Consider the following 22541-nt stretch of genomic DNA (forward strand, 5'->3'; position numbering starts at 1 on the left):
AAGAAGAAACTTCTTTTCTTTTTTTAATTTATTTTTATTTTTAGTAGAGACAGGGTTTCACCATGTTGGTCAGGCTGGCCTCGAACTCCTGACCTCATATTCTGCCTGCCTTGGCCTCCCAAAGTGCTGGGATTGCAGGCGTGAACAACTGCACCCAACCAACCCCTTGATTTTCACAAGCTTTAAGGTCTGGGCAATGAAATCTGATTGGTCAGGCATGATGTTGTGTACCCTGAGGTGAATGGGAATATTCAGGCTCCCCAAATCCCTAGAGTTAAGGACATCATGTAGTATTGGGCCCTTGTGCAAACCACATAGTGTCATTCTGGTGAAGACAGGACATAGCTGTGGAAATTCACTTCATCGCTTATGCAGCTCAAAGCTTTCAGTGCATTAAGGGGAACCATTGATCAAAAGATAACATGGGCATAACCTTGGTTTCCTCACCAAGTGGAGCCAGCTTCCAAACCACAGTTCCATTTCAGGCCTTAGATATCATCTGTGGATGAAATGGGGGACAATGAATGCTAGAAATAGCCCTCTGAGAAAAAGTGGGAGAAAATACCATTTTCTTTTTAAGTTCAAGCTTGAGGTTTTTAACTCAGGCACAAAACCATTGTGAACAGCTGTTCTTTTTGAAAACATGTTAGTTTATTCCACACATTCTGATGATATGAATGAGAGAGAATTCCAAACAAAGCTTATGTGTCACTTTTAAATGCAGCGACTTTCCTGTGACCACTTAATTAGAATTTTTCAGTTCTCTTGGGCTGTGACTTCTTTTTTTACATGAACAAGATTTCTTTTTCCCTCTTTAAAAAGTAGTAAGTCTTATACTAGCCATGTAAATTCACATGTTTTTGTTCCCAAGACCTAACTTTTTCTGAATTTGCTTGGAAAAACATCTGGCCTTTTGGAGCATAAAGGCTTAAGGATGATACCCATGCTCCCTGAGGAGTGGCCAAATCTCCATGGAAGGCAGACTGTCCTTGGAGTCAGTATCCTAAGCAGAATAGTGTCCTTTTGACATGACAAAGGGATAAAAGGCACTTAATTAGAAGTTTGAAAACAACTGTAGCTGAAAAGATAGACTAGATTCAAAACTTAATAATCTGAGCTAAAGTAAATCTTGTTTCTTGGTATTCCTCCCTCCCCAACCACAGCAGAAACTATCCTTTGCAACTGCAGTGGGAGGTTAAAATGGTTGGTATCCAGAGTCTTCTCATGAACTATTCATAGTTCAGTAGCTTTTGGCTGCTAGGGTAAACTTGGAGAAATACTTTCTTCTAATGAAGAAACAACTGGATATGATGTGTATGAGACATCAGAGTGGTAGAATAAAGCACCATCATGCCCGGACAATTATCTTTTTTCTTTTTTTTTTTTTTTGGTAGAGATGATGTCTCACAATATTGCCCAGGCCGGTCTCCAACTCCTGGCCTCTGATGATCCACCTGCCTTGGCCTCCTACAGTGCTGAGATTACAGGTGTAAGCCACTGCACCCAGCCAATTCCACTATTCTCATGTAATTGATGAAGTTGTCATTAAAATACTTAAATAGCTAAGCATGCAGGAGGGTCATCTTCATATTCAAATTTTTTTTTAGTTACCTTTGCATATCATTGTATCCCTCAATTCAGCAAAGACTGAACTATTAGTTTTTCTTCAGCCCCAAAGTAATGCTGAAGGTAGAAAGTGGGCTCATTATGTTTTTCTGCCCTGACTAGAAAGATCTCTCAAGTATGAATTCATTTGGTTTAGTGCCCTTGGCACATGAAATATCTTGCATCCTCTACTATACTAAATAATTTACATGGAAGGCAAGAAAAGGAGAGCAAAATAATTGTAGACTAGCAATTGAAGGGGTGTGGCAGTGGCCAATCTGGACTTCCTTTGGGGCCTCAGAAGAGTGGCTGGTGGTGTCTGGGGATGTAGCCCTAACAATACCCGAAGTTCTTGTGTTTACATAGGACTAAAGGACTAAAACACACAGAAATAGATGCAATCCCTGAGGAGGGTAATAAGATACAGCAAATCATCCCAATCCTAGATATTACTTGGATAATTTGGATAATGTAGGTGTGGTATCCCAAGGAAATTCATTCCTGGTACTGCAAGTTTAACACGAGCTTTTCAGGGAATAGACGACTTCAATCTGCATCATTATTGTAAGCTGAATTTTTATTTTACTAAATTATCTATGTCAAAAAAAATTCTGTGCCTGGTGTGGAATTTCACTCCATCAAGTGTTACAATGATTTTTTTCATTTCATTACAAGGAGGCGAATGAATGTAGGACAAGTGTTAGGAAACATGGCAATAAATTAGAATATAATTTACAAAAGCAAAAAAATTAACAGTGTACCACATTATTACTGAGTATAAAATAATAAGCAACAACTAATCACAATAATACAAAGGTGATTTCATTCTGTGTTACTGAGGATACTTATGTGACATTCATTCAAATAAAAAAGTTCCTAATAAAATGGACTGTTTGGAAATCATATGTATCTCACGGGGTTTAATCATTAGGGTACATTTACCTTTCCTTTTTTAGTAGGCCTTTATCCCACTGGCAGATACTGCTCCCAGGTGCAGGGTACCAGTTTCCCTGGGGTTCCGTAAGTAGTCTACATAGCTCACTACTTTTGGAAAGTCTGCCATGGTGGCCCAGCCTCCACTGACAATCCTATTGTTATTATTTAGGAATAGGGCATCATGTAGCCATGGGGGTGGCTACAGAGTAGCAGCAGTATTGTGATGTGCTATGAAATATAATTTTTTTTAACCCACTCATGTTTAAATTCAAGGCCCACCTGAAACTGTTTCATCCTGTTACATTCTGTGTTTGGCTCCCTCTAGAAAGGCACTCTGATGCTGCTTCTGGGTGTGCCTACATCCTGCCCTCAGAGCTGGGGCACATCCTGGAGGTGACACTGGCTGCCCTCCTCTTCCAGCATCAGCCACAGTGCTGTGCAGTGCCTGGGGGACGGCCCTCACAATGGTAGTTTCCAGGTGAGGTAAAAAATAGCTTTTAGTTGGTAATAGGAAATCTTTTTGCAATAAAAACATGAGCTGATATTTATGTTGGAGAAAATCAGATCTGGATTGCAAATCCATGCCTACAATGCCACAGAAACCACCCACCTTTCTTTATTTCACCAGGGCACATTAGCACCAAGTTAACTGTTCTTTGAAAAGGCTCAAGGGAATTCAGTGCTCAGGCCATGCTGCCCATGGGCTGCTTGCTCTTCACTGAATGGCTAAGATGGCACTTGGACTAGTCTTCTAAGGGCATCATAGATCTGGGCCCTGGTGATTCCTCTTATTCCTGTTGTATGATAAATAGCTCTCTCTGAAGGGCTCAGGGTTAAGAATTGTGGTTTTGAGAGAGAAAGCAGGTAACAAGATACAGATGGTCATGATTGAGAGTGTAGAAAACAGTCTGTGCTGATTGTCCACAGCAAACCTGGGAGTTTAGATTGGCTTTTGGTATCTGAGGGTCTATCTTCCTTTTGGGAAAAACCTATTCATCTGCATTAGATCATGGTATATGTGACACACTGACGTGTAATTTCAGAGCACCGCGATGGAATCAAGTCAAACATGCTCTTTAACTGAAAGTATTAACCTTACAAAATAGCCATTCAGTCTTGAGTTTTAGGTGTTGGTGCATACATGGTGTACACCTGTGTACAATGGGGAGGTGTGTTGGACACGAAGCACATTGATCAAGAACCTGCTGCAAGCTACACGTGTTCAAGTACAAAATATTAATATAAACAAGTACCCTTTTTTATTCTGAGTCTTGCTGTTGAGTCTTGATGAGCAGGATGTGAAACTTGAAGACAGAGAAAATATTAGCTAGTCATTTTAATTTAGGTGGTTGTGATTCTAGAATTTGACTTGCCCAAGAAACTGGGTTTCACATTTAATTGCCATTCAGAGTATCCATAAAAAAATACAAAATACTTGATTGAGTGACTATTAAAATCATGCTTTATGATGTCTAGTCTCCATGAAATTTTCTTCTTTGGTTATTATCCCTTGCCTACTTTAAAACTCACAGAAATAGCACATTATGTGCAAGCACACTCATCTATCCACACACTTAAAAGCGACCATGCACGCACACACACAGACACACACACACACACACACACACATTTGCTCTCATATAAATAAATGCCCTTCTACCATATCAAAGAAGGGACATCTGGAACCCATCGTAATTGTCAGCAAATTGCAAAAGGGTCTGCCTGGTTGTTACCGAGCCAGTCTATCTTTTGCACGGTATCATCTCAGTAAGCTCAACACGTGTGCAGCAATCCAAAGGGCAGAAGCCGTGCTGTGGCTGAAGAGGATGTAAACACAAGTGAGTTGGGGGGACTCAAGAACTAAGGCATCCTGTGTGGTGGCAGCAAAGGGCCTGGTCCTTAAGTCTCTACCAAACCCCAGGTCTGGTTTCTGCATGAAATTGAAATGTTTTTCTTTTAAAGTTTTAATGGAAATCTCAGCTTTACTTGCACAATGGCAAGTTGGCCACAGTCTTTCAGCACTGAGTTTATAGACTTGCACAGCTGCAGTAACTGATGCACTGCTTTAAACTATGTCCTTCATTATTGTTCAGTTTAATATAGTTTTATATATATGGCTCACAGCAGTGTTCAGAACTGGGGGATTACTCCTAAGGAAATTAAGTGGAATGAAGAAAAATAATACAAACTTTCATTACTTTTGAGTTATAATTGCTCCTTAAATTATAGTTCAAAGCCCATTTTATAATTTAAATTGTGGTGCTGTTGTAGTGAGATAATATTTTAAGCTATGACTTAAGAATTCTGAACCTTCTTCATTTCCATAGTTGACCAAGTTATAACAGCTACATTTTAAACAGTTTCAAATACAAATGATTCAGTGTCATTGCTAAGTCCATAATAAAAATTATCTTAATGGTCCAAGGAGGTAAACAGGCTATTGGATTTACTCGAAAGAACACAAACGCTCCACAGTAAGCAAGTCTCCCTGTGTTGTTTGGATCTCTCCAATCTGGCATTCCCTCCTAATACCGTGTCCAGCACTTTGGATCAATAAATCCCACTTCACAGAAGTTAAAATAATATTGAAATCTTGTCAGCTAGGGCTGACCAGTGGTTACATTTTCCACAGGGTAATGCATTTGCAAGGACATCAATCCTCTTCCTCTGGGTGGCTCTCTTTGATGGACGCATTTCCATGATGAAATGACAAGGCGCTCTTTCTGGCTTTCTGTGGGTCAGTGTCCTTGGCAGGTCTTACAACACATCTGTCTGAAGTATGCTCGACTGCAGAACTTGAACTTCAGCACCAGTGGGCAATAAGCCACTTTATTCACATCTTTGCACTCTAACGAATGGGGGCAGAAAATGGAAAACAATTAGAGGCACATAAACAAGTATATAAACAAGCTGATGTGCCTGCATGTTCAGCAAGGACCCCCTTTGGGCCAATCCACCTTGGCTTCAGCCTCCATGTGGTTTTTGTTTTTGTTTTTAAGCATATTCTGCCTGGTACAGTCGACTAGAAACATTCTTTTGATATATTTTAACACGATTTTTAAAAAAATGTTTGCAAGGCTTTCCTTCCAGATTTTTATAAGTATGGTGTATGCCCACTGTGTCTTGAAAGAATTACCATTTGCTGGGATAAGTGATCACTTTAGACAGCTTGGAAACATGAGTCATTTTTCTTACAACGCTTTTATTGCTTCTTTCTCAAGGGTTATTTTATTCAACAGTGCAAGGTTATCCAAAATCAAACATGAGTTGCATTGTTTGATACCAAAGTACACATGTCTCCAGAGAATCTCTGCATCTGTGAGGCGTGGGGATGGGCCTGGGTGAATGAAAAGGATTGCTGACAGTGGCCTAGATTCAGCAACTACACTAGACAAAGAAGAAAGCTTTGAGGGGTTGGCCTCAAATGGCAGCAGTCTGTGGGTTATGGAAACATGTAGAAATGTCTTTTTCTAATTTGGAAGTGAGACATGGTCTTCTTTTTTCCTATGTGTATTTTCTCCTCAGTGCTAGAACTGCCACAGTTGCAGTCTGCAGTTCTTGCAGCCAGAAGGTGAATAAATGATTCTTTCTCCATCTCCCCTTGAGGCTGGCTGCAGAAGGTGGGATGAGGATCCAGTGTAGAGAAAAGGACATGGACTTTTGATTCTCAGAACTGCCCCTGGCCCCATATAACCCCACTACTAGCAATAATGATATTCTTTTCCAGTATTCTGGTCACTTTTGTCTGGAAATTTTAGGATACTCTGCAAACCTAGTAATGAAATTTTCACATGCCTGCTAGAACCAAAGTTCCACCCTCATTTTTCCAGGTAGTTATACTGAAGCATCCTGGGTAAATTGTTTAAGGTAATTAGGAATCAGGCAGGGCATGGCTTCAAAAACCCACTGAAGTTCTAAGAGATCAGATACATTGTACATGAGCCATATGATAAACATGGAAAATTAAGTGCAAAGAAATGGAAAAGTTCCCAGTTCTTATTATTAAAGATTAAGGTAATAACAATCTTATTGATCTCACTTTTTAAAGGCTCCTTTGGTGAAAGTCTTAAAATTTGAAACTGGAACTCCCAAATCCTTTGAAAACAAGCTCTGCCACCCTACAACTCTTTTATTCAAGATTTGACTTACAAAGAGATTAATAGCTTGAAATCTGAATGAAAACTTTTCACAGGATTCTCAGTAAATTTAAGTTTTAGCTGAAAGAAGGTAGAAGGGACAAATCACTTAACCTCTTTGTGCTTAATTTTTCTCATCTGTAAAATAGAAACGATTAGAGAACCCACACTCATGTGTAACATGTACTACATGTGTATCCTTATGAACATCAAGTAGAACAGTGCCCGGAACACAGAAAGTATGGATAAGTGTAGGATACTGAATTGCTATTATTATTACAATTATTAGTTATTAGTATCTTTATTGCCTAACAGAAAGGAAGCAAGGAGTTACACTCCAAATATCTCAATGAGGATGCAATATTTGAACTACTACTGAGAAAATACTGTCCTAAAGACACAAGTCAGGTTGAAGACAAAACAAAGAGGAGTATTTCCTGGGGCACAACCTCATTAGATTTACTACTCCATTTTTGGAAGAGTAGCTGGACTAGGAAAACTCTGAGTTGAGCAAATTATAAGCGAATTCACCAATTTCCCTTTTAGATTTAGATTTTATAATCTGATTAAATTATAATACATATTGAATTAAAGAGAATATTCATGAGTTGCTTCTCCCTTCACCTGCCCATCCACCCACCCATTAAGGCTATTACAAATACAAATAGTTGGCCTGGTGCAGTGGCTCACATCTGAAATCCTAGCACTTTGGGAGGCTGAGGTGGGTGGATCACCTGAGGTCATGAGTTTGAGACTAGCCTGGCCAACATGGGGAAACCCCGTCTCTACTAAAAATACAAAAATTAGCTGGGTATGGTGGCACATGCCTGTAGTCCCAGGTACTAGGAGGCTGAGGCATGAGAATCACTTGAACCCGAGAGGCGGAGGTTGCAGTGGGCCAAGATCATGCCACTGCACTCCAGCCTGGGTGACAGATCTAGACTCCATTTCAAAAAACAAACACCCAGATATAGTCAGGGATTCTGTTTCTTAGGTGAGTGCTAGAAGTAAGACTTTTCTCTACATGCAGAGGCCCAGAACACAGCCTTCTGTTCAGAAGCAGTATCTAGTCTCTGGTCAGGCTGGAGGCTGGCTATCAGGATGTTCCTTTCTGAGCTTTCCAATACCCTTGTTAAGTTAGTTCCCAACTAACTTGATTGAAAGCAGGAAGTCAGTGAGGTCCTGGGAACAGGATGGAGCTTAGGGATGTAGGGATTATGAGTGTCCCCTGAGCTGCGTGCAGCAGCAACACAACCCAGTAGTTAGGGGCAAGAGATCTGGATTCAGGTGGGCCTGGTGGTCAATTCTGACTCTGCCTCTTCTAGGAGTTGGTTGTTCTTTGCCAAGTTACTTCACCTCTCTAAATCTCAGATTCGTCATCTCCAAAATAAAGACTATGATAAGGTTTGCTCATAGAATGTTGTGAGGTTTGCATGAGGTAATGCACATAAAGCATGTGCCATGGCACCTGGCTCAGAGTAAGCATTATTCATTAGCTTTCATTAACAGCAAAACATCTGCCTCTGAGAACAACTGTCATGTATTATTTCTCTGGGATCCCTGTCAAAATAAATATAAGCTCAGGAAGGGTTACAGATTTACACATGTAAGCAAAGTAACAGAAAGCTATTAAACAGAAAGCAGGAAAATTATGATGAGGGCAGGAATGGGGAAAGACCTGTGGGAGATCCAGGGACTTCCAGGACTCAAACATTAATATGGAGATTCCTAGACTGTATGAAAGATCCAGTTCCTACTTCTTGGTTTTGCCTTCTAGGAACTGGCCTGACTAGAAGAATCAGTTCATTGTATCTTTAGATTTGATGACAATCTATTCACCAACCATGACTCATCTTTTACTCTCTTTTAACTCCACAAGAGCTTAATTTAGTAGCATAAAAAATTATAACTTATTAAGCATATCCTTTGTGTAAGGTACAACATAAACATATATATTATAAATATATATATATATATAAATCTTTTTAAGTTAAGTCATGTGTTGCTCAATGATGGGGATATTTTCTGAGAAATGCATCGTTAGGTGATTTTGTCAATGTGCAAACATCATGGAGTGTACTTTCACAAACCTAGATGCTATAGCCTATTGCTCCTAAGTTACAAACCTGCACAGCATGTTACTGTACTGAATATTGTAGGCAGTTGGAACACAGTGTTAAGTATTTGTGTATCTAAATATATCTCAACATAGAAAAGATCCAGTAAAAATATACTATTAAAATCTTACAGGACCAACTTTGTATATGTTGTCTATTGTTGACCAAAACATCTTTATACAGTACATGAATATAAAATGTCAGCTTTACATAGACAGCAAAACATAAGCTGAAAAAGATTATGAAACTCATGTTGGTCATACAGGTAGCTGGTCTAAGAACAGGTCTGTCTGACTCCAGAGCCACTCTATTTTGGCAATATTTTTGGTATCTAAATGCAAAAAGTTTCTACCTGTCTATGACTCTGTATTCTTGAGATGACACCACTGATAAATCAACTTGGAGCATCATAGTCAGGTTTTGTTTTTTTAAGAGTTGCTGTGCCACTTTAGAGAAGAGGAAATATGTTTTTTAAAGGAGGTTTCCAGAATAGCATCTGAATTATTTAGAATAGCCTGAATTATCTTTTTATACTTTCTGTCACTATGTCTTCCTCCTCAAATTTTGTATTAGTACACAAGTGAAAAGGTGATTTTAGGCACACCAAGAAGTTTTAAAGCCCCATTATTACAGAAAGCTGAATGTAATCTTCAAAATATTAGTACCAGTTTTAAATTATATTGGGGCATTCAACCCATCTACCACTTTTAGCTTAGCTAAAGAGGACTGATTTGTTGTGCTCATTGAAATTATGCTGATGTAGTTGAGAGGCCTTAATTATAAACTTATTTCATTAGTCTGCTGCATCCTTAAGTCCAGTGCAATTATGAAAGCCTTTTCTCTTTTACCCTTCAGCAGTACAACTTAACTTTTATATATATAAAAAAACCCAACAACAAAAAAACCATTCTGGAAAAGGTGTACATAAATTAAATCACATATCCCATTGAAATTAAAACAATAACAAAACATTCTGTTTTAATTTCTGAATGATTTATAGTTGGCATTGATTTCTAGCTGATACTTAAAGTGTTTAGAAATTAAAAATTCCTCTATACCCAAGTAGTGCATAATGTGAGAATAAATAATCTAAGAGATCCATTAAAAAGAATTACTTAGTTTGAGGTTTTTTTGGTATTATAATCACTCTGTAATTAATTTGTTTTGAAGGTTTGAGGTTTACTGTCATATTTTCTTCATGCAAACACACTTATATCTACTGCTTTCTAAGTACTGGAATCTGAGCCAGTGGGTCAAGGATTTTAAGATGAAGGAGGTCCTGATTTTCTCTTCAACTATCATCATGTACCAGCTAAGTACTCTCTTAGGAGAAGAATGACAAGACACTCTACCCCAAGGATATTGGAAAGGTAAAAGGTCCTCATCATGTGGTTTCTAGTTAACATTTTGTAACCTAATTATTCTCTTTTTACACTCCACCCCTGAAAGAAAAGTTGTACTTTACTCAGGGACAGAGACTTCTGGTGGGAATGAATTTATGGAGAATTCCCAAATTCTTATCAGGGAGACTTGGGAACACATCAAGGGCTGAAAGCCAGCCCCTAGGCCCCGCCATGTGAACTGGATCCATTATTAGAATCTGAAGTAATTTGCCAGGCACGCTGGAGTGGTTCTCATTGGTAATCTGGGTTTTGGTAGAGTTGAATGATAAAATTAGACAACCCGTTTCATAGGCAACACATGAATCTACTTATCATTGATGTGCCAGTGGGTTTTTCATCAGGTGTTAATCTTTTAAAACTCTGACCTAAAAGACATGCTTTCAAAATACACTGAACAGAGGTTTATGATTTAGAATGCAATTAGATTCAGATTAAATGTGACTTTGAAGGCTTGATTTGGTCCAAGAAATACAAGACCAAGTCCTCAAATGCAGTGCTTTTGCATTTATTTCATTGAATGTTGCAAAGCTTGCCTACTTGTCTCACTGGAGTTGGGAGAGACCCTTCAGGTTGGACCATACAGCATCTCTCTTTGGAGAATGCATGCCTTCTGTAAAATCCTTATATGGTTCAGAAGAAGAACATGGTAAATGAAGAGTTATGACTTAAGCACTTAAGGGTCTATCTTTTGGATTTAAAAAGTACAAACAGCTGTGCTTCTGACAGACTGCCCATGGAAATGCAGAACCTGGTAAGAAGTGAGATAGCAAAGGCTGTGCATGTGTGGTACAGGAGTTGGGGGTGGGGGGAATGTGAACTCAGTATACTTTTCCTAATAAAGTTGTACTTGAGCCCTAGACATTTTACATATTCAAGCTAGAAAAGGATGAAATGGCAACTCTTGCTTGGGAACCTAACATTATTCATTGTAATAGAACAGTCCACCACCTTATTTTTATCCTTGAAGCAGGATGATATCAGCTATTGAACTTTATTCTGATTTCAGTTTCCCATAGACTAGACCATTCCTTTCTCCTTTGCTTTCTCAGTTTCTTTTATTTAGTCTTATTCCCTGGATGTCACCAACATTCAACGTGGAGGTGGTATAATCTCAACCCCAATCCAGGGTTCCCTCCAGACCAGACAGCCAGGAATGTGAACCTGAATGCTAAGTGGATTATGAACTCTTTGAAATGGCAAAGAAAAAAACTGGTCTTCCTCACCTCCTTGAAACCAAAGTCTTCAAATGACCTTTACCGTTCCTTTACTGATTTTCATACATCAGGTTCCACATTAAAACCCAAGTGCAGTAGCTAGTTGGACCAAAAATCTTGGTTTGAGATTTCTGGAGCTGCCTAAGCTTTCCCAGAGCTATTTACATAAGGGAGTCTGAGAGCCACCAAAGCCACCATTAGACATCCTGGGCTGGTCAACCATTGTACCCTAACCACACCTTTCCTGGGTTGGTTACCGGCCCATGGCACACCATGAATCATTACCTGGCAGCAATAAATACTCTATGACAGAGGGCCTTGTGCTATTGAGAAGCCGAAAACACTCACTATATAAACTACAAGGGAACTTGAAACTGCATGAAAGATGAATAAAATGGCATTTTGGATACAATTTCAGGTAACCTTGAGTAGGTTAGTCCCAACTGACATATGTACTTTTAAAAATTACTCTGAGTATTATTTCAAATGTACTGATACACAGTGTGTCTATAATTCACTTTTAGCAGCAACATAGTGTTACCCTAATCAGTGGCAGTCTGTCAAGATCATGCCTATAATGCTTTAACTCTCTGCCAAAGGCTTTCAGAAACAAAAAAACTAAAGCAGATGTTTAACATAGCAAATTGTATCTCTCTCCTTCTTCCTCCCATTTCCCTCTTGCTATTTTAATTTTCTGATACCCTACTTCTGATTCTGTTATCATTTGTTGCTTAACTTCCCTCTATCTCTTCAATCTCTCTCCATTTATTTTATTTTTAAATCTTATTCAAATTCCATTATCTTATTAAAGCTTTAGGGGACTAATATGTTTAATTTTCCTACAGGTGCCTGATTCCTTCATGACTAATAATGGTACACAGTTACCTAAATCTAAAATGTAGGCATCATCTTGAATGCCTCCATATCACTCATCTCCACGTCAGATTGTTCATCAGGCTCTTTTTATTCTCCTTTCATTTTATTATTTTCCCCCAGTTCATCACCCTTATTTTATTTTATTTTTTTGAGACAAAGTCTTGCTCAGTGGTCCAGGCTAGAGTACAGTGGTGTGATCTCGGCTCACTGTCACCTCCTCCTCCCCAGTTCAAGGGATTCTCCTGCCTCAGCCTCCAGAGTAGCTGGGACTAACAGGCACATGCCACCATGCCTGGCTAATTTTTTTTTTTTTTTGTATTTTTGGTAGAGATGGGGTTTCACCAAGTTGGCCATGCTGGTCTTTATCTTCTGACCTCATGATCTGCTCGCCTCGGCCTCCCAAAGTGCTGGGATTACAGGCGTGAGCCACTGCCTGCCCAGCCTTTTTATTTTATTTTTTTTAGAAGAAGTGATTCGCTCTTGTTGCCCAGGCTGGAGTGCAATGGTGTGATCTTGGCTCACCGCAACCTCTGCCTCCTGGGTTCAAGCCATTCTTCTGCCTCAGCCTCCCAAGTAGCTGGGATTACAGGCATGTGCCACCATACCTGGCTAATTTTGTATTTTTAGTAGAGACAGGGTTTCTCCATATTGGCCAGGCTTGTCTTGAACTCCAGACCTCAGGTGATCTGTCTATGTTGGCCTCCCAAAGTGCTGGCATTACAGGCGTGAGCCACCATGCCCAGCCCATCACCCTCCTTTTAATACCTATGATATCTGCCTTAGTTCTCGCCTTCATCCTCTCTTACCTGGACTCTTAGAACAATTCTTTCTCATTCTGCTCCCACACAAGGCTGCCCTCCCTCTGCTCCTTTAACCTCCTGTCATCCTGAGCATGTCATATCACAGTTTTTTTTCACTTGTTCCCTATAACCCAAAGGCAGTGATAGTGAACTGCCTCCATGCCAGTGAACTGCCTTCATGCCCCTGTGACTGCACACACTTGCCGTCTGCCAGGAATGCCCCGTATCTCGATGTCTTCTGGGTAAACTGTTTCCTACCTTCCATGCCCAGCTCAGCTCGCCTTCTCTGTGATGCTTCTGCTGATTACTGCTGATTACCTCCTCTTCTGTGCACTCATGGTCACTTCTTCCCACCCCTGTACCAGTACTGCTCATATTGTGAAAATTATTTGTATGTTGCCAACCCTACTAAACCTTTGAGAACAGGGAACCTATTGTATTCCTTTCATAGTCTCGGTGCCTAGCACATGTTAAGTATATTTCCTAAGCAAATTAATTAATGATTGGATAAATGCAGGATGTTATTTAAAAACCCTAAGTTGAGGAATGGACAGGTGATATATACACAAATATGATAAAGCACATTCAGTAAATGGTAATGCTATGGTTTGGTGCAAATGTTATTACAGTTTTTTGCCATTATAAGTAATATACTCTAGATGGTGGATGCTCATTGTAAAATTCTTTTAACTTTGCTGTATATTTGAAATGTTTAATTTTTTTCATAATGAAATACTGGCAGGAGGGGGACCATTACTTAAACTTTGATAGTCAAAACAATTCTCAACATTCTATCTGTGGCCCATTTCATTCATAGAGATTCAACTGAAAGACTGTATTTTAGATCCCAATACAGTTCCCTGAATCCTGCCCTGTCTTGGGGTAGAGATGAAGTGGTTTTTCAGTTGTCTCCCACTATGAGTCATGGGAACTTGACCGTGCTGGAGGAAAGGGGATTCTCTTCTACTCTCCAGTGTTAACCAGAAACTGCTCCTTCTCCAACTTTCTCACCAACTCTTCCTTGCTAAAAGGCATTTATTTTCTCCTTTGATCTGCTTCCTACAAGCCATAACAGACCATTTTTGCAATATTTTCACACTAGAACCTCTTCTCTCTTTTTTGAGACAGAGTCTTGCTCCCAAGGAGCTGTGACTACAAGCATGCACCACCATGCCCAGCTAACTTTTTTATTTTTTGTAAATATTTTTACAAAAATATTTTGTATTTTTATTTTATTTTTTTATTTTTTGTCTCACTGTGTTGCCCAGCATGGTCTTGAATTCCTGGGCTCAAGTGATCCTCTCACCTCAGCCTCCCAAAGTGCTGAGATTACAGATATGAGCCATCACACCTGGCCAAGAGATTTTTTTGTAAAGATAATTTAAAAGACATTTTTTTTCCAAGAAAAATACTTTTGTTTGTTATGGATTCTGAGCTCTTCTTAAGAGAGGGAAAGCTAGATTTCCAGAATCTAAAGGGACAAAAAAGAAGTAGCAGTAAAGCCAGAGATTTTGCAAAATTAATTAAAGTTGTGATTCTGAATTAATGTAGCATAGGGCTATACTTCTTTGAAAGAGTTAATTACATGTATAATAGATGCATTGTGTTGAGGCTTAAGTATAAATACAGACCATTTGCAAAGATGTAAGGTGCTCAGATCTTGTTATATAAAATCGCTTTCTTTTTTTTTTTTTTTTTTGAGACGGAGTTTCGCTCTTGTTACCCAGGCTGGAGTGCAATGGCGCAATCTCGGCTCACCGCAACCTCTGCCTCCTGGGTTCAGGCAATTCTCCTGCCTCAGCCTCCCGAGTAGCTGGGATTACAGGCACGCGCCACCGTGCCCAGCTAATTTTTTGTATTTTTAGTAGAGATGGGGTTTCACCATGTTGACCAGGATGGTCTCGATCTCTTGACCTCGTGATCCACCTGCCTTGGCCTCCCAAAGTGCTGGGATTACAGGCGTGAGCCACTGCGCCCGGCCCTGAAAATATTTTTAAATAGTGAATATAATTTTTAAAAATCCTTTGAATTACACAGAGTTGATCGAAAGGACTAGATATCTCTTGAGGAGGTTTATAAACACATAGTTTTCATTTGAAAAGTATTAAAAATTATTTGACTATTTATTTGTGATAGGTTTTTTTTTTCAGGGCCCTATAATTTATATTTGTGGCTTCAGATGTTGTTCATGTGTATATATTTGATTCTGTGTCTATTTTCTTATGAGAAGGCAATCTAAACTTCTGGACTATGCCATATTTGTCTTCACATTCCTGATAATTTCTGTCATAGTGACTTGCAAATTGTAGCATTCAAGAAATTTCTAATGAATGCCTAAATGAATAAAGAAAGTACTCTCACTTAAATAACAGATTTTAAAAAGTGAGGATGGGGGGTGCATCTGCTGTTAATAAAGGGATTTCCCAATGTGTAAGAAACACAGAAATTCCAGAGCACAAAGACCTTTGTCCTCTTTTAGAAACAGCTATATAATTATTTTTCCACTTTTTTATGATAAGAAAATTGGCACTTAAAATGCAAGTAGTTTCAAACATATGCTTTCATTATTTGTATAACAAGAATGAATTTAAATCTTCAGGAAGACAGAAATCCATTGTCATATCCAAAAAGAAACAGAAGTTTGTACTTCAAGAGTGGTTCGTTAGAAAACATCTCTAAAGTTCGAATATAAATCAAACATAGAATATGAGGCTGGATATGACCTTAGAGATTATCTACTTCAATTTCTTATTTTATAGATAAGTAAACTTAGCTCCAGAGAGGTTAAGTGACTTAACAAGGTCATATTATCAGTTAAAAGGTCAGGAAAAATCTTTGGTGTCCTGATTGCAGTCTGCATATAAGCAGCTTTCACAAATGCTCTACTCAAACTAGACTACAGTAGTGGGTTTATGGGCTCTTCAAACCTTGGGAACAGTAAAGTGAGTCATTAGAAACCACAGGCCCCTCCTCCATGGACAACTTACCTTCAGTATTAGAAATGGGGTTACTATCACATTTGCTTTCACACTGCTGCATTGATGGAGGCCGAACAGTTTCTGGACAGTCACTAGATGCCTGTCCGGTGTAGGTGAGACACTGCACAGTTCTCATCTGCTGTCCAAGGCCACACTGAGCAGAACACTAAATCCAAAGACACAAATAAAATATTCATTTGAGCAATTTACAGAAGGTAAAAAATATACTTTGTCACTTCAAATTCAACACAATATTAACCTTTTTTTTTTTTTTTTTGAGACACAGGGTTTTGTTATGTTGGTCAGGCTGGTGTCAAACTCCTGGCCTCAAGCAATCCTCCTGCCTTGGCCTCCCAAAATGCTGAGATTACAGGCATGAGCCACCACACCCAGCCACAGTATTAACTTTTAAAGCCCAGATGTGGTTCATCTTTGAGAGGTGTATGATTAGGTCATTATACTATCAAACTGGTTTGGATAGTCAAGGATCATGTTATTACTCTAGCAAATAGACTCAATATAGTTCCCAGGATATAATACACAGAGATTTCTTGGGCTATCACTCCAACAATTCCATGCAAGGCTGATGAACTCTAGCAGGAGTGTCATGAGAAAATCCTTGTGATGAAGTAGAATAATGAGAGATTCTAGGGACAGGGAATCATGATTGCTCCCTATTTATTATAGGTGTGCAGGTAAATAACGTGATGGCTTGTTGGAGTGTCCTGTATGTGCTCAAACTATTAGTTCAATATAATAGCAGTGACGACTGTGGAGCCTGCTGATGGGGTCAGTTAACAAAATAAATAAATAAAAATTTTAAAAAAGAGCTTAAATAAGTCCCTAAGGGATTGCCAGCCACACACATGTAGGGATTTCCACAATCTAAGGGATTGCCAGGTACACACACCTGAGAAGTAGTCTGTGTTCACCAATTAGCATGTTTCCCTCTCCTTTTGCATCTACTCTGGGATTCAGTCATTTCAGGACTGAAGTTACTGTCCGAGAGGCTTACTTTCAGTTGGGACTCATCAGCTGCTGAGGCTGAAGAATAAAGCTGGGTTGATCTATGGGCCTGCCATCCAGAATACCAGAAAGCCATGAAATTTGGGATCAAAGGCATGAGGAAGTAACTGGTACCAGCACAGGGGATGATGATGTTTACAAGATCAACAAATTGAAGGTCTGTTGGATTTATTTGCAAAAACTCTGAAAGCACCCACAGGACTTGTAAGGACATTCATGAAGAGCCTTTAAAAAAAGTGTTTTCATACAGAATAACAAATAAATATACTATAAAATATATTAAAGCATCTTTGAAAAAGTATTTTCATTGGTTATTCTGAATTTTAGGAAACTGAGTTGAAATTGTAAATGGGAAGAAAAGGACTTGACAACATTTGAAAGAATAATCTCAAATTGACAACTGTAAATTTGGCAAAATTACTAAAACACAAAAACTTCCGACTTTCATACAGTACACTGCAACAAAGAATATATAGAGAAAGAACTGCCTGCCTGGTTTAAAATAAAAATCATGCAGCATGTCTGCCCTGATTCTTTAATAGCATCATATTAGTCATGTGTTGTGAAGTTGTCACACTTCTACAGTGAAACAATTTGACACTTAACTGCATACAGTGCTTAACATTGTCATGTGTATTCTACTTGAGCATATTGTAAATTAAATACTGCTAGAGATATGTAGAGCATTACTTATTTTATGATTATATTTCTTTTTTTTCCTCAAAGGGCTGAGCACAGAGCAAGTATACTTAATTACCTTCATGGCTACCGAAAATCTTTGCCCTCTCCCAAATAAAAGAGGTGTCTAGAAATTACTGTACTCTGACCATACTGAATTTTGGCCAGAGTTTTGGCAACTACTTATATGAAATGCCATTTTTCATAAGTAATGGAAGGCCCAGAAAAAAAATCACAGTGGCATAAATCACAATGTGCCATTATGATTTATTTGGGTCTCAAATATTAGAAAATGACTAGCTATAAGGTCAGTTATGAAACTACAGGATAAGGGCATTGATTGGCTAGATATTTACTTCCTGGGGCATTATTTTTTAACGTAGCCTAGTAGATTTCCTCTTTGACATTTAGAAGAAGAATACTTAATTTTCCTTCTATCTAAATATACCAACTGGGTCTTTTTTACTAAGAATTTTTTTAAATTGGCAAATAAAATTACGTCTTTATCATGTATGACATGATGTTTTGAAGTATATACCCACTGTGGAGTGACTAAATCCAGTTAATTAACATATTACTTCACAAAGTTTTCTTTTTGTGCTGAGAACCGACTTGTTTTTATAGAATTTAAGGTGATCTACAGTAAGATAACACAATTTAAAAGTAGATAAGACAGAAAAAAGAAAAAATAAGAATTGGAACATAAGGTAGAAATGAGTCTAATATAAAAATACATACCAGAATTCCGATATATTTACTTTCCAGTTCATAATGTATATCAAATAAAAACAAATCAATTGATGAATAAACAATAATATTTCAAAGATTATCAATCACATTATCAAGCTAATTTAAAAACCCCACAATTTTTTTGTGAGTGCAAGAGTAATTATCTCTATTTTGCAAGTGGGAAGAAGACACTGGTGTTAACTGATTTGTTCCTTTATCAGTTGAGGGAGCTGGGACTAGAATCCCAAGTTTTGGTAGTTTGTTCAAATCTCTATCCGTTAGTCTATTTCTCTTTTAATTTTAACCTACAATGGATCTGAAGAATAGAATCTAAAGTGGGAAGTTTGTGGGTGTGGGAGAATCATTGGCTCACTCTGTATGTGTCCACATGTGGCCTCTGTGGTTGTGTACTGTTTCACACTCATGCCTCATACCTAGACTTCTACGTGTTAATTCTTACTCATTTCTCAAGTCCTTACAATGATCATACAAGGAACCTCAGGTTTGTGTCTCGAGGAGCTATTTCTGCAGAAGCCCACAGTACAAATGCCTTACCTGGCCCCAGTCTCCAGTAACCCAGCGAGGAGGAGGGCAGCGGCCCAAACTGCAGCGGATGCGGACAGGAGGTTTGCCTTCCTCTGGACATTGTGCAGCTGAGAATGTCTTAGAAAGGTCACTGCTCTTGCACAGTACAATCCGATGCTTGAATCCTGGACCACATTTTGGAGTGCACTGGAAATAAAACAAATAGTAATGAATCACAACAGTTTAAAGACAGAGGAAAATTTGAGGAAAGTCTTTCTTCAAGTGAATGTGTGTTTTAGTATAGAATATATACATATACTAAGTTCTAGGCAAAGTCTCTCAGATACAAAATTCCTTAAAAGTTTTTAGGCAAAGGTATTTTCATCTTTTTCCTAAGGTCTTTAAGAGATAAATCCAACATTTGCTTTTCTTGGCTAACTCATTTTCTTGCTCTATTGGGGATAGGTTGATTCCTCTATTCCTCTCTATCCTTGGCCTCATTCAGCTGTGATAAGATTCTGCTAATTTTTGGAATGTGGAATCCTTGGTTTCCTACTTGGTGGGTGTGGTCTTCTAAAAAGAATTTGTATGTTATTAGTAGACCACAAGAACTTGTCTCTGTGAAGCAAGTTCAGGGTTGATTTAGATAAACTATTCTTATGTCTGGTTGCTAAGCATACTTGGTCACAGGTGAAGGTTTCTTGCACAGAAAATCTCTAGACTTTTCCCTGTCCATCAGTTACAAATCTAAGGAAGTTGTTCATTAGAATTGGGTCTGTTTGTTGTTGGTACTGAGGGAAGGATGCTTTTCCCTATGTCACAAATCTTATATACCTCATCTCCAGGTGTTTCTAGAAGTCACCTGTTTAACATGGTAGTTGACTGGAGTCTTCTAGCTTTCTCCCCTGTATGTCTGGACCCTTTCTTAAAATCTGTACTTCCCGTCAATTAAGTGAGGACCTTAGCCAAACAACATTTGGAAGCACTGTATATGATGTACCTTTCATGCAAAAAACATTTCCAGATCTCCCACAGGAACCACGCTAGACTGGGAAGATATAAAAATGAATGAAATAGTCTCTATGCTCAAGGAGCTCGGAGTCTTATTTAGGAGACAGACATGGAAACACAGATTAATGTTAAAAGTATCATATAAGTGGATGTAGAATACATAAATTATCATGCCCCTAACACCATCAACCTGTTTTATAATTATGTATTTACATGTCTTCTCATCTCTACTACACTATAAGCTCCTTAAAATTACTCCATTTGTTTCATCTTTGCATACTTATGTGCATGTAAACATACATGTGCGCATGCACACACACACACTTCCCCCAGGATCCAGTTGAAGACTCTGAGTAAACACTTGATAAATATATGCTGTTCTTTTTCTGGAAAGGTGACAGTTTTGATTTACCATTATGTAAACCAAGATGTACTAATTGTAGATGGGGATATCTAGGTGAACACCATATACACATACACACAGGGGTTTTGTTAGGGGGCAATCTTTGAGCCTGATGTATGTCACAGAAAGAGAGAAAGTGTTAACATTTTTTTCAGGTGGAAATCAATGATTCAATGCAAACTCTTTATTACAATGAATATAATCACAGAATACATTTCCTCCAACTTAGAAAAGGTTTCATTAAGATGCATTTTGAAGGAGGATAACACAGTTTTTTCAATATAGCTCCAGAAGAGACTTTAGTTAGGGAGTGAAGATCAAGAGAGAAATTCCTGATTCCTGTTATTCCTCTTCACAGCCAAATCAATATCCTCATAACCTGGTGCTGCCTCACTCTACCCATACAATCCATCACTAGGTCTTATTAATTCAATTCCAAAATCTCTCTTACACCTGTTGATTTCTCTCCATCTCTACTGCTGCTAACCTTACTCAGACAAACATCATTTCTCATATGAAATTTTGTAATGGCTTTCTAGTAGGTCTCTTGTTTCTTCCTCTTGCCTCACTTAAATCTACTCCCTAAATTTCAGTCAGAGGGATCTTTCTAATACACATATCCAGTTATACTGCCTTCTGATTAAAAAAAAAAATCAATTGCCTTCAAGATAAAAATTCAAACTCTATATATGCTTACTACACCACAGTAGTAAGGCCCTACTTACCTCTTGAGGTTCATCTCTCTATATGTCAGCCATATAAAATAATTTTCAGTATTCTCTAGTGTTAGCCCAGTGTCAGGCACAAAGTGAATAGGGTTGTTGTTGCAGCTACAGTAACTACTACTACTGCTGCCACTAATGGCATCTATCATTTAATAAATACTGTATCTACCAAGTGTGCTAAATGCTATAATTTATATAGTCCTTACAACTCTCCTATTAGGTGGCAATTATTATTGTTTTTAAAATGGGAAAACTTAGAGTGACTGGTAAAAAGTCACACATACATGAAATGGTGGAGCCATTCTAATACTAATTCTTGCTAAGTGTTTTCTGGATGTCAGGCCTGTACTATGTTTGTATTGTCTAATTTAATACAACAATTACTTATATTTCAAGAAACCAAGGGATGTGATAATTTCTGTAGCATGAACAAAGCCCTAATCCAAGTCTTTGAGCTTGCCTCAGTTGTGTCTAGTCCATTTCTATCTCTTGAACTTGTTCCACTTATTTTAATCCACTTCATGCCAAGTCTCCTCCACTATTCAAACTGAAGACTTACAAGATTTCTGCCACTCTTTTAATGCTTAATATTATCATTGATAACAATAACACTACTATACTACTTTCCATTTCATTAAAGATTAACAGTTCAGAAAATACTTTTAAAGACAATATTAAACATTATTAAACAATTTTTTAAGAATTATTACAGATGAGAAAAGCTTAAGAGACTTTATTAAGGATAAACAGCAAATGTTAAAGCTGGAACTAAATCCTAGGCCTTGTGACCCATACTTTAGGGCCTACTCATTATCCATTTCTCTGTTATTACTGTATTCACAGGCTGTTCTTAGTATTGGCAGAAACAAACTCATGACAATACATAGTAAATATAAATTATTATCAGAATAAGTTGAGGTGAAGTATAAAAGGATACAAGGCCACTTCATCCTTACATTAGGAAAAAACATACAGGATTTATAGGGAACTCAGTTTTTGTATTTTGAAGCTATGATTAATTTTCTAATGGGATCATTCACTGAAAAATGCACTTGTGCCACTCCCCTGCCTCCTTCACATTTTGAAATCATGTGTATGTGTATTAAAGGCTGGGACATACATCTCTGTTTATGCTAGTAACTTTTTCCAGTGGCAAGAAGCTTCTATTATTATTTTAAGAATGTAGTAATATCTAGCTGCCTTTTCTAAAATTATATGCCAAGTTGTGCTTACTATTAGCGGAGACAAAGAACACAAAGACAATTCATTCATCTCCTTCTAAGAAGTCCCCAGGAAACCCAAACCCAAACCAAACCAGGCATGGTGGCTCACACCTATGAATCCCAGCACTTTGGGAGGCAGAGGTGGGCAGATCATGA

The 22541-nt window shown here is 38.3% G+C and overlaps 1 protein-coding gene across 1 annotated transcript in view; it reads right to left on the reverse strand.

Moving 5' to 3' along the window:
• Positions 1 to 2180: 2180 nt before the first annotated feature.
• The window catches only part of ADAMTS6 (ADAM metallopeptidase with thrombospondin type 1 motif 6), a 328680-nt gene continuing 308319 nt past the window's right edge, over positions 2181 to 22541 (reverse strand). Inside the window, exons 23-25 of the mRNA XM_012462273.2 lie at positions 19054 to 19230; positions 16075 to 16231; positions 2181 to 5389 (exon numbers count right to left, since the gene is read on the reverse strand). Coding sequence (XP_012317696.2) covers positions 5280 to 5389; positions 16075 to 16231; positions 19054 to 19230 — 444 coding nt within the window. The 3' untranslated portion in view covers positions 2181 to 5279. The remainder of the gene's footprint in view (positions 5390 to 16074; positions 16232 to 19053; positions 19231 to 22541) is intronic.

This window comes from Aotus nancymaae, unplaced genomic scaffold, assembly GCF_030222135.1.
Source record: "Aotus nancymaae isolate 86718 unplaced genomic scaffold, 86718_ANA_hifiasm-v0.15.2.pri h1tg000014l, whole genome shotgun sequence".
Lineage (NCBI taxonomy): Eukaryota > Metazoa > Chordata > Mammalia > Primates > Aotidae > Aotus > Aotus nancymaae.